The sequence below is a fragment of the Eleutherodactylus coqui genome, chromosome 4 (genome assembly GCF_035609145.1).
Source record: "Eleutherodactylus coqui strain aEleCoq1 chromosome 4, aEleCoq1.hap1, whole genome shotgun sequence".
NCBI lineage: Eukaryota > Metazoa > Chordata > Amphibia > Anura > Eleutherodactylidae > Eleutherodactylus > Eleutherodactylus coqui.
The window spans coordinates 278241027-278255827 of NC_089840.1; the positions used below are offsets into that span (position 1 = coordinate 278241027).

Sequence of the window (14801 nt, forward strand, 5' to 3'; positions counted from 1 at the left end):
GAAGCCCTGCGGTCCACGGAGGGAGAAGATGCCGGCGGCCATCTTCACCGGGTAAGTAAGAAGTCACCGGAGTGCGGGGATTCAGGTAAGCGCTGTCCGGTGATCTTTTTTAACCCTTGCATCGGGGTTGTCTCGCGCCGAACGGGGGGGGGGGGTGGGGGTTGAAAAAAAAAAAAACGTTTCGGCGCGGGACAACCCCTTTAAGTTTACAAAATGTTTAAAGGGGTTGTCCCGCGCCGAAACGGGTTTTGCTTTTTTTCAACCCCCCCCCCCCCCCCAGCCCCGTTCGGCGCGAGACAACCCCGATGCAGGGACTTTAAAAAAAAAACGCACAGCGCTTACCTGAATCCCCGCGCTCCAGTGACTTCTTACTTACCGGTTGAAGATGGCCGCCGGGATCTTCTCCCTCGGTGGACCGCAGGGCTTCTGTGCGGTCCATTGCCGATTCCAGCCTCCTGATTGGCTGGAATCGGCACGGGGCGGAGCTACACGGAGCCAGCATCCTGCACGAGCGGCCCCATTGAGAAAAGAAGAAGACCCGGACTGCGCAAGCGCGGCTAATTTGGCCATTAGACGCCGAAAATTAGTCGGCTCCATGGAAACGAGGACGCCAGCAACGGAGCAGGTAAGTGAAAAACTTCTTATAACTTCTGTATGGCTCATAATTAATGCACAATGTACATTACAAAGTGCATGAATATGGCCATACAGAAGTGTATAACCCCACTTGCTGCCGCGGGACAACCCCTTTAAGAAAACATTTTGAAAAAGGATATTTTCCAAAAAAAGAAAGTGACCTATTTCCACAAAGTCCGGGATCCTTGGTGTAATTCTCGCCTCACAATTTCTATACAAAACCCCTACCACCTAGCCTTCATCTCCAGAGCTCTGATGGGATAGCTTAACCCTTTCCAATCCACTGTCTGATGTCTGAAGACATTATGATTTAAGGCTGCACAGCTCCGATGTTGGATGACGTCCGTCAGGGTTTTCTTACTGTGTATTGCCAGTGTCTCTGCTGTGGGAGCCTATCCAACGTGTCACCTCATGCAGTACTGGCTTTAGCCAGCAGAGAGCACCGTTGTATAACAGCATAAAAAAGTAACCCCCTAGGAAAACCAGAATACAAATTGGATTGCAAAGGGTTAACATTTAAAGAATACATTGAAGATGGACTAAAACACAAGCATATGTTTTAACAGCAAACATTTATTAACATTCGGTAAAAAAAAGCTTTAAGGAGCAATTATAAATTAAATTAAAGTGCAATATTAAAAAAATAGATTCTTTCTATGTAGATGAAATAAATTAGAGGCCACAAAATTAATATAGCTGCATTCATAATGACCTAAAAAGAAACTGTGAAAAAAATTACGTTCCCTTATCTTGCCTAAAAAAAACTGAATAAAGAGGAATTCAGAAGTCCTAGAAATACCAAAATGGCTCCAATAAAAAAACTACAGCTTGCCCTACAAAAAGCAAGCCGCCAACAAAGGCTTGTAGACCGGAAAATGCCGCAGGTCGCAGAATATATTGATAAAAAGTTTTTTCGTTTTTGTAAAACTTTCTTTAAATTTTTCTCTGCATTAAAATATGCTATATAAATTAGGTATCACTGGAATCTTTTTACATTTTTTTTTTAAAAATCACAAGATATTGCGGACATGTTTTTTACAGCACCATGGAGGCTATAAACATAAAAATGCAGGAAGAGTTCTGAGTGGTGGATCACATGTTGCTATGTTTTAAAAAACTTTATGCTGCTTGAAAGGTATAGCCAAATAGTGGAAAACAAAAAAATGGTTGGTTATTAAGAGTTTTAAATGTCAAAAAAGTTTTTAAAAAATAGCTACTTCCCTGACAAGTTCTTTTATGTGGAGATCTGTAAGTAAAACATTTCCAACATTCAGAATATTAATATGTCTTCTCCCCTTTGTGAACCTTCTCATGTTTAACAAGATATGATTTCCTACTAAAAGATTTCCTGCATTGAGAACATGAAAATAGTTTCTCCCCTGTGTGAATTCTCTCATGCTTAATAAGACCTGATTTATCTATGAAAGATTTTCCACATTCAGAACAGGAAAATGGCTTCTCCCCTGTGTGAATTCTTTCATGTCTAACCAGTACTGATTTTAATGCAAAACATTTCCCACATTCTGAGCATGAAAATGGCCTCTCCCCTGTGTGAATTCTCTGATGCATAACAAGCTGCGATTTATATGCAAAACAGATTCCACATTCTGAACATGAAAATACCTCTTCCCCTGTGTGAATTCTCTGATGTTTAACCAGACATAATTTATCTCTGAAAATCTTTCCACATTCGGAACATGAAAAGGACTTCTCCCCTATGTGAAGTCTCGTATGTGCAACAAGATGTTGTTTCAGATTAAAACATTTCCCACACTCTGAACATGAGTAAGCCTTCACTCCTGTATGAACGCTCTGATGTAAAACAAGATGTTGTTTCCGGTTAAAACATTTCCCACACTTTGAACATAAATATGGCTTCACTCCTGTGTGAATTCTTTCATGTCTGACCAGAACTGACTTAAATGAAAAGCATTTCCCACATTCTGAACATGAAAATGGTTTCTCCCCCGTGTGAATTCTTTGATGTATAAGAAAACTTTTTTTGTAGATAAAACATTTCCCACATTCTGAACATGAAAATGGCTTCTCCCCTGTGTGAATTTTCTGATGTGTACAAAGACTTAATCTCCGATTAAAACATTTTCCACATTCTGAACATGAAAATGACTTCTCACCTGTGTGAAGCTTTTCATGCCTGTCCAGAACTGATTTAAATGAAAAACATTTCCCACATTCTGAACATGAAAATGGTTTCTCCCCTGTGTGAATTCTCTGGTGTATAACCAGTTGTGATTTATTTGGAAAACGCATTCCACATTCTGAACATGAAAATGGTTTCTCCCCTGTGTGAACTCTCTGGTGTATAACAAGCTGTGATTTATTTGCAAAGCACATTCCACATTCTGAACATGAAAATGGTTTCTCACCTGTGTGACTTCTCTGGTGTACAACAAGCTGTGATTTATATACAAAACGCATTTCACATTCTGAACATGAAAATGGCTTCTCCCCTGTGTGAATTCTTTCATGCCTGACCAGAAATGATTTAAATGAAAAACGTTTCCCACATTCTGAACATGACAATGGCTTCTCCCCTGTGTGAATTTTCTGATGTGTTATAAGAGCTCTTTTAACGGAAAAACATTTCTCACATTCTGAACATGAATATGGCTTCTCCCCTGTGTGAATTTTCTGATGTTTAACAAGAGCTCTTTTAGCGGAAAAAAATTTCCCACATTCTGAACATAAAAATGGCTTCTTTCCTGTGTATAATCTTTGATGTTCAACACCACTTCTATAACTTTTATTTTTCTTAACCGACTGTGATGAATTAGTAGATGATGATGACGAAGAAGGATCAGAGGATAGATCTTTGCTGTGAAGGGCTGAGGGTATATCTGAGTTAATGGCAGGCTCTTCATATGTATCCTGTATGACACCAGGATCTTCCACTTTGCAATCTGTTGAAATCCGATGTCCCTCTGAGTTTCTGGTGTCGTCATCTGCTAAGGATAAAACTAATTTTATTATTTTTAAAAATAATTACAATTATACTGATATCTTATTACATCTATGACGTCTTATTTCAGCCTTACATACTATATTATATAACATCTATACAAATTGCAAAAAGGAAGGAAAAGGGATTAATCAAGGCACGCTAGAACAGAAGAACCAGCTGCAGAATGAAAGACCAATGTGCAACTTTTACTAGGATGGGCAACATGATTTGGCATTTGATTAACTGCTTTCTGTAGTCATGATGAGCAACTTAAATATATTAAAAAGTACAGGAAGAGGGGAGCCTTTGAAGTCACATGTACTGCCCACTGTATACAAAACAACTTTGAAAGTAGCCATAGCAAATAAGTCATTAAAGAAAACAATATATAGAAATAGTAATCAATATGTCAGTAAAAACACATACCGTATATACCGGCGTATAAGGCGACGGGGCGTATAAGACGACCCCCCCAACTTTCACCTTATACGCCGGTAATACAGTGGAGAAAAAAAAAAATCATTACTCACCTCCCCCGGCGTCCTGTCGCGCTCCGGCAGGATGTCGCTCGCTCCTCGTCCCCGGCGCAGCATTGCTTTCTGAATGCGGGGCTTGAAATCCCCGCCTCCAGAAAGCTAATACACACGCCGTCAGCCAGTTACAGCCATTCAATGACAGCATTGAATGGCTGTGATTGGCTGAAGGCGCACGTGGCTTCAGCCAATCACACCCATTCAATGATGTCATGTGTTTTTCAGGTTAAAACATTTCCCACACTCTGAACATGAGTAAGCCTTCACTCCCGTATGAACGGGAATGTGTTTTTTTGTTACTATATGATTTAGAGAACGCCGGCACAGAGTTTATATTTTTGGGAATTTGGAGAAGATCTCCTCTGGAGTTATTATTCAGCAGATGCTCTTTGTAGCATCCGTTGTTTATACGGTTTCACTCTGAATCTAATATGTAAATCCTCCATAATTTTAGGATAGTCCCTCTGGTCAGAGCATGCACGTTTTGTTCTAATGAACTCTCCCCACAGAGTATACAGAAGTTGTTCCTGACAGAAGTGCTGGAACCCTTCTTCCTATTACTCAGTGTATTTTACGCCCAGGTTCAACGCTGCACAGCGATTCCTGGGCTGCCTACAGCAATAGTCAACCAGCAATGAGTTTCCGTCATGAATGTGTCAATCACAGAGATCCAAAATTTTGATTTGTTTCTCCAACTGACGCCCCCAAACATCATATGTTAATAAATAAATAAATAGACTTATTTGTGTTAATGTTTGTGTCAAGTGAAGTTTATGTCCTAAGAGAATATGATCTTCGCTTGATCCAGAATGTTATCTGGGTCTACATCTCCATGCTCTAAACTCTCTTATCTGGGTCTACATCTCCATGTTCTACACACAGTAGTTTAACATGTTGGATAGGAGCTCCTAAAATTAGGCAACTATTTCCCCATCTTCAACACTGATAGCAGACATGGAATAAATAGGACTCGTTCATGTTGGCTCATTTCATGTCCATTTTGCAGATACATTTCTACATCTAGATCTTAAATGTATATTGTGTTGTCGTCTAGAGCGGCATCACATTGTCATCCAGGTTTGATTTATATTTTGGCTGAATAGGGGAGTATACAGCTGATCACAACGGAGCTTAAAAAGTCTGTGACTCTTCTTTGTGTTTTGTTTGTAGGATTATTATTGTTCTCATTTTTACCCCGATTTAAAAGCTATAAGTCAGGGTATTAATTCATGTCTATTACCTGGTGATGGGAGGGGCTGGTGGTCCGCCATCATGATGTCCTTGTACAGATCCTTGTGTCTTTCTAAATATGCCCACTCCTCCATGGAGAAATAGACAGTGACGTCCTGACACCTTATAGGAACCTGACAACACAATGATACCGTCATCACCCAGACACGTTATACCGCCATAGCGTTACTGTATAATGTCCCAGCATTCCCAGCAGCGTCACCTCTCCAGTCAGCAGCGCAATCATCTTGTTGGTGAGTTCTAGGATCTTCTGCTCATTGATCTCCTGCAGTATCAGGGGGTGAGGTGGAGGCCCTGTGATTGGGCTCAGGGGTCTTCCCCATCCATCAGACACTGGGGCCTGACAGCCATCACTAGAAGTCTTCTTCACTGCCGTGTAATCCTGTTTATGGGGAGATACATCCAGAAATATCAAATCTCCCATCATATCATTTGTTAGTAAAGCAGTTGTCTGATTTTGAGAAAACAAGTGAAATGTTGGGAAATTGAACAAAATAGACCTTAATTAAATATTAGATCTGACACTCTGGTTCTCTGAGATGGGTTAATGCAGGAATGATGCCACATCAACAAAACCTGACCACTGCAGCCGATTTACTGGCCTCTGCAGCACACCAATAATACTAAATAATCAATGCGGAGGCCAGTGATTGGATACAGTGGTCACATGTTGTCAACATGACATCAATGCTTCAGACAGGTAAACAAAGCCCAGCAATGAGTAACAAAGTTGTGGAACTGGAACCAACAGGTGTGTAAGGACGCTTTTACCTGGGACGGCTTGTTGGGTGCAGATGTCTGGCATGTTGTCCCAGTGATGAATGTTCTGTGCTTTTACATAGGAGTGATTATTGCTCAGTGAATGGAGGTGGAGCGGACCAGGGATTGTACCGACCCACACGCATCCATTCACACTAAACAGGCAATCTTTCATAAGTGAACAACTGCCTGTTCACATGGGCCGAGCCATCGTTCATTTTTCTACATACAGAAACTAAACGAAGAATGAGAACAAAACAAATTCTCATTCACCATTCATTCAGGGCAGCATTTACACTGAACGACAATCATTCATATTCTCACTGGATGCAGGAATTTGAACGATTTATTGGCCCATGTAGAAGGGCCCTTAGGCTCGTTTTCTAGTTTATTCAATTACCCAACATTGCCCTGTTTTTGTCTGAAAGTAGAAATCCCCTTTAACATAAATAAGAATGATGGAACGTGACGCCAGCCTCAGAATCTCACCTCTCCTGTAAGCTGGAAGAGTATCTCTAGGGTGAGGGTGAATATACTCTCTGCCATCTTGTCCCGGTTCCTCTCCATCCTTGTCGGGTCAATCAGGATAATTATCTGATATAAAAAAATATATCAGCTGAGGATCCTGAATGGGGAAAAAAGGAGACAATGTAAAATCATGCAAATCCCATGTAAAAAAATACAATTACTGTAGATAATAAGGGGAAATGTGTGAGAAAATAGTAAAACGTATTCAACATGAGTTGAATAGCTTGTCGAGGCAGGACCTCCAAAGTAGTATTTTCTGAAATACTACCTGTACTAATTGCTGCACAAGATAGGCAGCGGCAGATTAGGGGGGTAAACAAGTGACTCCAGAGTTGGTGCAGGAAGAAAAGGTTTGGGTTCCTGGAGAACTGGGCTGACTTTGCGGTCGGCTACAGGCTCTACCGTAGGGACGGGCTGCATCTCAATGGGGAGGGTGCAGCTGTACTGGGGAAGAAGATGGCTAGAAAGTCAAAGGAGTGTTTAAATCACGGACTCGGGGGAGGGCAACCTGAGAGATACAGGGAAGACAGTGTAGGAGTAAGTAATGGAAATGGGGGTGGAGCGGTGGGAGGGGTTATAACAGTGAGAACTGGCAGAACAGTTAGTAGGGATACCCGAAATATAACAAAATACCCAAAACCTTCTAAACTAAATGGTGACTGATGCTAGAAGTCTGAACAATAAAGTAGATGAACTAAAAGTAATAATGGCTGAGGAAAACTATGTCATAGTGGGAATAATGGAGACCTGGTTGGATGAAAGCTGTGACTGGACAGTTAACTTACAGGGTTACAGTCTGTTCAGAAGGGATCATAAAAAACAGAAAGGGGACGGGGTTTGTCTTTATGTAGAATATATGGGAAGGAGATGAACATGTGCAGTCTCTATGGGTGGAAATACATGGAGGGAAGTACAGCAATAAAATCCTCGCAGGGGTTTTCTGTAGGCCACCAAATATAGCAGGAGCTTCAGAAAAACTATTATTGAAGCAAATAGATGAAGCAGCAAATCGCAATGAGGTCATTATTATGGGGGACTTCAACTATCTGGATTTAAACTGGGAAGCCGAAACCTGTGGATCTCATAAAGGTAACAGCTTCCAGTTGGTTACTAAAGAGAACTACCTTACCCAACTTATACTGGACCCAACTAGAGGGACGGCCATTTTGGACTTTATATTAACCAATAAACCTGACAGAACAACATGGGTGCAGGTTGGGTGGCACTTTGGAAATAGTGACCATAATATAACAAATTTCAACATGTCCTTCAAGTGAGAGTTTTATAGGGAAACTTCAAAAATACTAAACTTTAGGAAGGCCAAGGTCGATCAGCTTAGTGACGCCGTTAACCTTATTGACTGGGGTAATGTCCTCAAAATAAGGGTACAAACAATGAATGGGAAATGTTTAAAAACATCCTGATTACTTACTGCGCGTGGTTCAAACCTTACAGGAATGAAAGACTTAGTAACAGGAGAAAACCAATGTAGCTTAACCCTTTAGTGACCAAGCCTGTTTGCATATCCAAGCAATTCTGACATTGTTTTTTCACCATATATTGTACTTCATTTAGGTGGTAAATATAGACTGATAGAATTTGCATATATTTATTAACCCTTTCCAATCCATTTATTTTTTCTCATCCATTCTCCCCAGCTCCAAATAAATTGGAGCTGGGGAGAATGGATGAAAAAAAAATACATTTTCCCTTCACCCTCCTGATCTGACAGAGTTCAGGAGGGTGCAGGTACTCACCTCACCGTGGGGGGAATGCGGAAGTTACTTCCGCATTCTCCCTTCTGCCCCCCGGCTCGGCGATCATGTGACCACTGGGGTCAGGTGGCACCCAGCGGTCACATGATCGCCGGGCAAAATGCGGAAGTAATGCTTCCGCATTCTCCCATCGGCCTCCCGACTCGCCGTTCATGTGACCGCTGGGGGTCAGGTAACACCAGCGGTCACATGATTGCCGGCCGGAATCTTCATGCATTACATAGCGCTAATTGAGCGCTATGTAATGTGTAAAGGAGAAGGCAGGGGTGTATACCCGATCATCAGACACATCGGGTGCAGATGCACTCCTGCACTGCAGTGTCGGGCCTGTCCCGACATCGGAGCTGTGGAGGAAAATGATGATGTCAGGGCAGGCCCGGCATTGGATTGGAAAGGGTTAAAAATGGGGAAATTTTGAAAAAATTCTCATTTTTTCACATTTTCAACTGCAGTATGTCAAATATCTGCAAACATACCGTACACATTTTTGATAAGATATATATTTCCATCTGTTTACTTTATTCTGGAAGCACATCGAAAAACGTTAGTTTTTTTTAAAACCATTTAGGAGACGTACAAACGTAACATTGATTATTAACATTTTGAGGAACATTTTGTTGTCCTACACTAAGCCAAGAGTGCAAAGGCTTATAGGTGTCAGAATTATAGATACCCCATTTTAAAAAACACACATCTTACTGTATTCACTCAGGGGTGTCATGAGTATTTTAACCCCACCGTTTCTTTTCAGGCATGAAATGCAATTTAGAATAGAAAAAATAAAATCTCATATTTTTGCAAAAATGTCATTTTAAAGAAAGCTTTTTTCTCTATAGTGCACATGAAAATTATGATTTGCACCCCAAGACAGATACCCGTTTGTCCTGTGTTCAGAAACATACCCTAATCTTCTGTTTGTATTCAGAATGGAGCCCAAACCAAATAATTTTGCTTGAAGGTATTTCAGACCCCACTGCACAATTGTAGAGCCCTTGAGTGGCCAAAACGATAGAGAACCCCCACAAATGACCCCATTTTGAAAACAAGACCACTTAACAAATTCATCTAGGTGTGTACCACGTATTATAACCCCACCGTTTTAGAATGAATCTAAGCAAAGCAGAAGTAAAAAATTACGATTTTCATTTTTTGGCAATCGTGTCATTTTAAATACAGTTGTATTGTACAGTGTACATAGGAATGAAGACTTGCACCCCAATATGGATACCCATTATAGCAACATACCCATTATAGCCCAGATTTGCTTACAGGACACATGGCTAGGCCCACATTGGAGGTAACAGCCTATGGACTTCAGGGCACAACTGAATAAATTCCAGGCTCCATTGCTCACTTGTGCAGAATAAAAATTGACTCCCTAAAAATAATCCTCCGCACCCTTTTTGGCATTCCCTAAATATTAGATAAAAGTAATAATGTAAACTGTGTGGTATGTCTGAAAATAGGAGTAATTACAGAGGCCTGGTTGGGATGGGCACATGGGGCAATAAAACCAGATATCCCACCTCCTGCAATGCTTCCTGCAAACCTAAAACTTTTTTAGGGGGTATTTCTTGACCTTAGTGGCAGGAAGCGGGTGTAAAAAGTGGTGCTCTGTGAGGGCTCCCACACACTGGCGAGAGCGATATCGGATGTGATTGACGCCCCGGTATCGCTCTCGCAATCCTTCTGAAGCCCTGAATGCGAGGCGTTTCTGCAGAGAAACAGCCTCCCATCCCAGCAGGACATTGCCAGAGGCCTTAGGTTAGTAATTTCACCTCCCCTCACGGATCGGATCTGTGACCTCTGACCGCCAACAGCAGGAAGCTGTCACATCCACAGCCCCTGTGGCTTTAATCCACAGGGCTGCAGAGTTTTTTCGGCCCTATGGTTTAAAGCCCAGCCAGGGCTCACTAAGGCCCTCACTAAGGGGTTAATAAAGATGTAAAGGGGGCAAAAACACCAAAAATAAAGTGTTTAAACTCCTAAAAAAAGAAGGCAGTGAAGAAGCACTAAAAATCTATAAGAAAAAAAAACAAATTATATAAAAATCAGATAAAAGAAGAAAAGATGGAGAGAAAATCTAACCCTAAACTCTTCTTTAACTATATAAATAGTAAAAGATTGATATTGAAAGTGTTGGCTCTTTAATAATAATGTAGGAGAAATTGTAGAGGACAACGAGGATAAGGCAAATCTATTAAATAGCCGTTTCTCCAGTGTATTTCACAAGGGAAAAAGAAATGTCAGATGAGATGCAAAGTGATAATGTAAACTCTTCACTAAATGTCACGAGTCTAACCCAAGAAGTGGTGCAGAGCCGCCTTAAAAAGATTAAAATAGACATATTGCTGGGTCCCGATGGCATACATCCATGGAGTTCTTAGGGGAATAAGTAATCTGACAGACAGACCCTTGTTTCGTATTTAAGCACTCTATAGTGACGGGTCTGTTCCACTGTATTGTTGCATAGCCAATGTGGTGCTGATATTCAAAAAGGGGTCAAAAGGTGAACCTGGAAACTACAGGCCGGTAAGTCTGATTTCTATTGGGGGTAAAATGTTTGAAGGGTTTCTAAGAGATGCGATCGTGGAGGACCTCAAGGAAAATAGTTGTATAACTCCTGATCAGCTTCTACGAGGAGGTAAGTTCTAGATGGGATCAGGGAGAGTCGTTGGATTTTGTGTTTCTGGACTTTTCCAAAGTGTTTGATATTGTGCTGCCTAAAAGGTCGCAATGATTCTCCGCTTGTGGACAGGGGGCCGGCGCTTTCCATAGCAACGCTATGGAAAGCTTCAGACGGCGTGATTCGCCAGCGATTTACTGCCGGCGAAATCACGCCCGTGGACAGAAGCCCTAACTCACTCACTCAGGATGAAGGAACAGTGATGGCATCACCATCACATAATCAGGGGCGGAACGTGTAAATCACTCCGGATGAAGGATCTGTGATTATGTCGCCGTCATGCTCTGCCCCTAATCACATGACAGTGACTGTCATCACAGGTCCTATAAGCACAGGGCTGCTGTAGGTGTTCATTAGTATTCTATAGCAACTGAGGCTGCAGGGGTTTGAAGGGGATGGAATACTAATGAACACCTACAGCAGGCAAGTGATTACAGGACCTGTGATGATGTCACCGCCATGTGATCGGTCACCTGTGTAGGAGGAGTTTGGGATCACATGACCAGGGGGTGATTAGTGTGTGCAGTACTCTGCTGTGATGCTTTCAATCCATGTTGTATAAAGAATGTATGTAGCAGAGTTGTATATGAAGTCCATGTAGCAGAGCTGTGTGTGTGTGACGTGCATGTAGCAGAGCTGTGTGGTGCATTGCGCCACCAGAAACACTGGTACGATATAATTTCCTAATATTTACTAATCTATATATCTATATATATATAAGATTGAATGTATGCGTGTGTGTCTGTTTGTTCTTTATGCGCTACTACACCATTCATCCGATCGCCATGAAACTTTGGGAAGTTGTTGAGTACACTCCTGGGAAGATTACTGGCATAGTACATTTATGCTATGATAAATGGCGCGCGTGCGAGCGTCGTCGACAGTTATGCCCCCCCCCCCCCCACGTAGATCGTTCAATTTCCATCATTGCCACTAATTCTCTCACTTCCCGATGTCAAAGAAACATGAAATTTGGCACAAGCATTAATTATGTCATAAATAGGAAAAGGTAATGGGTCCTAACTCGATTATTCAATTCTATGCGCAAAAGAATTAGCATCCAAATTTTACGTATGGAATCTAATTCACTTCCTGATGTCATCTATATATATAAAAATGAATGTATGTCTGTCTGTCTGTCCTTTATGCATTACTACACCATTCATCCAATCGCCATGAAACTTTGGGAAGTTGTTGAGTACAATCCTGGGAAGATTACTGGCATAGTACATCTATCCTACGATAGGTGGCGCGCGTGCGAGCATCATCGACAGTTATGCCCCCCAGACAAAAATCATTTGATTTCCATCTCAAGCACAAAAGCAAAAGGCATTACGAGCAACGGGATGAGTGTTCAACTACAAAATGATGCATCCGCCGAACGTCTCGCAAGACAATTGCTGGATATTGAGAATGCTGAGGTAAAATGAAAGCTGTGCTGTGATTGGTTGCTATTAGAGATGAGCGAGCACCAAAATACTCGGGTGCTCGTTACTCGGGACGAAATTTTCGCAATGCTCGAGGGTTCATTTCGAATAACGAACCCCATTGAAGTCAATGGGCGACCCGAGCATTTTTGTATATCGCCGATGCTCGCTAAAGTTTCCATTTGTGAAAATCTGGGCAATTCAAGAAAGTGATGGGAACGACACAGCAACGGATAGGGCAGGCGAGGGGCTACATGTTGGGCTGCATCTCAAGTTCCCAGGTCCCACTATTAAGCCACAATAGCGGCAAGAGTGGGCCCCCCCCCTCCCAACAATTTTTACTTCTGAAAAGCCCTCATTAGCAATGCATACCTTAGCTAAGCACCACACTACCTCCAACAAAGCACAATCACTGCCTGCATGACACTCCGCTGCCACTTCTCCTGGGTTACATGCTGCCCAACCCCCCCCCCCCCCCCCCCGCACGACCCAGTGTCCACAGCACACACCAAAGTGTCCCTGCGCAGCCTTCAGCTGCCCTCATGCCACACCACCCTCATGTCTATTTATAAGTGCATCTGCCATGAGGAGGAACCGCAGGCACACACTGCAGAGGGTTGGCACGGCTAGGCAGCAACCCTCTTTAAAAGGGGCGGGGCGATAGCCCACAATGCTGTACAGAAGCAATGAGAAATATAATCCTGTGCCACCGCCATTAGGAGCTGCACACGTGGGCATAGCAATGGGGAACCTATGTGCCACACACTATTCATTCTGTCAAGGTGTCTGCATGCCCCAGTCAGATCGCATTTTTTAATAAAAATAGTCACAGGCAGGTACAACTCCGCAATGGGAATTCTGTGTGCACCCACAGCATGGGTGGCTCCCTGGAACCCACCGGCTATACATAAATGTATCCCATTGCAGTGCCCTGGACAGCAGAGCTAACGTCAGATTAAATGCAGGTGGGCTTCGGCCCACACTGCATGCCCCAACCTGACCGGGGCTTTTAATTCATAGACACAGGCAGGTACAACTCCCTATTGTGAAGTCCCTGTGGACCGACAGCATGGGTGGGTGCCAGGAAGCCATCGGCGGTACATAAATATATCCCATTGCAGTGCCCAGCACAGCTGAGGTAATGTCATGTTTAATGCAGGTGGGCTTTGGCCCACACAGCATGCCCCAGTCAGACTGGGGTTCTTTAGAAGTGGACACATGCAGTTACAACTCCGTGTGGACCGACAGCATGGGTGGCTCCCTGGAACCCACCGGCGGTACATAAATATATCCCATTGCAGTGCCCAGCATAGCTGATGTAACGTCAGCTTTAATGCAGGAGGGCAAAAAATTAATTGGATTACACTGTAGGCGAGGGCCCAAAAAAATTGGTGTACCAACAGTACTAATGTACCTCAGAAAAAGTGCCCATGCCCAACCAAGAGGGCAGGTGAAACCCATTAATCGCTTTGGTTAATGTGGCTTAATTTGTAACTAGGCCTGGAGGCAGCCCAGTTAAAATAAAAATTGGTTCAGGTGCAAGGTTCAACGCTTTAATGAGCATTGAAACGTATAAAAATTGTTTACAAAAATTATATGACTGAGCCTTGTGGGCCTAAGAAAAATTGCCCGTTCGGCGTGATTACGTGAGGTTTCAGGAGGAGGAGCAGGAGGAGGAGGATGAATAGAATACACAGATTGATGAAGGTCCCCGTTTTTGATGGTGATAGAGAACGATGCTTCCATCCGCGGGTGCAGCCTACGTATTGCTTAGGTATCGCTGCTGTCCGCTGGTGGAGAAGAGAAGTCTGGGGAAATCCAGGCTTTGTTCATCTTGATGAGTGTAAGCCTGTCGGCACTGTCGGTTGACAGGCGGGTACGCTTATCCGTGATGATTCCCCCAGCCGCACTAAACACCCTCTCTGACAAGACGCTAGCCGCAGGACAAGAAAGTACCTCCAGGGCATACAGCGCGAGTTCAGGCCACGTGTCCAGCTTCGACACCCAGTAGTTGTAGGGGGCAGAGGCGTCACGGAGGACGGTCGTGCGATCGGCTACGTACTCCCTCACCATACTTTTACAGTGCTCCCACCGACTCAGCCTTGATTGGGGAGCGGTGTAACAGTCTTGCTGGGGAGCCAGAAAGCTGCCAAAGGCCTTAGAGAGTGTTCCCCTGCCTGTGCTGTACATGCTGCCTGATCTCCGCGCCTCCCCTGCTACCCGGGCCTCGGAACTGCGCCTTCG

General features: G+C 43.2%; 1 protein-coding gene across 1 annotated transcript in view; it reads right to left on the minus strand.

The window, feature by feature from the left end:
* Window positions 1-1271: 1271 nt before the first annotated feature.
* The window catches only part of LOC136626721 (zinc finger protein 850-like), a 129111-nt gene continuing 115581 nt past the window's right edge, over window positions 1272-14801 (minus strand). The window contains exons 10-13 of the mRNA XM_066601728.1: window positions 6631-6735; window positions 5585-5764; window positions 5372-5495; window positions 1272-3602 (exon numbers count right to left, since the gene is read on the minus strand). Coding sequence (XP_066457825.1) covers window positions 1915-3602; window positions 5372-5495; window positions 5585-5764; window positions 6631-6735 — 2097 coding nt within the window. The 3' untranslated portion in view covers window positions 1272-1914. The remainder of the gene's footprint in view (window positions 3603-5371; window positions 5496-5584; window positions 5765-6630; window positions 6736-14801) is intronic.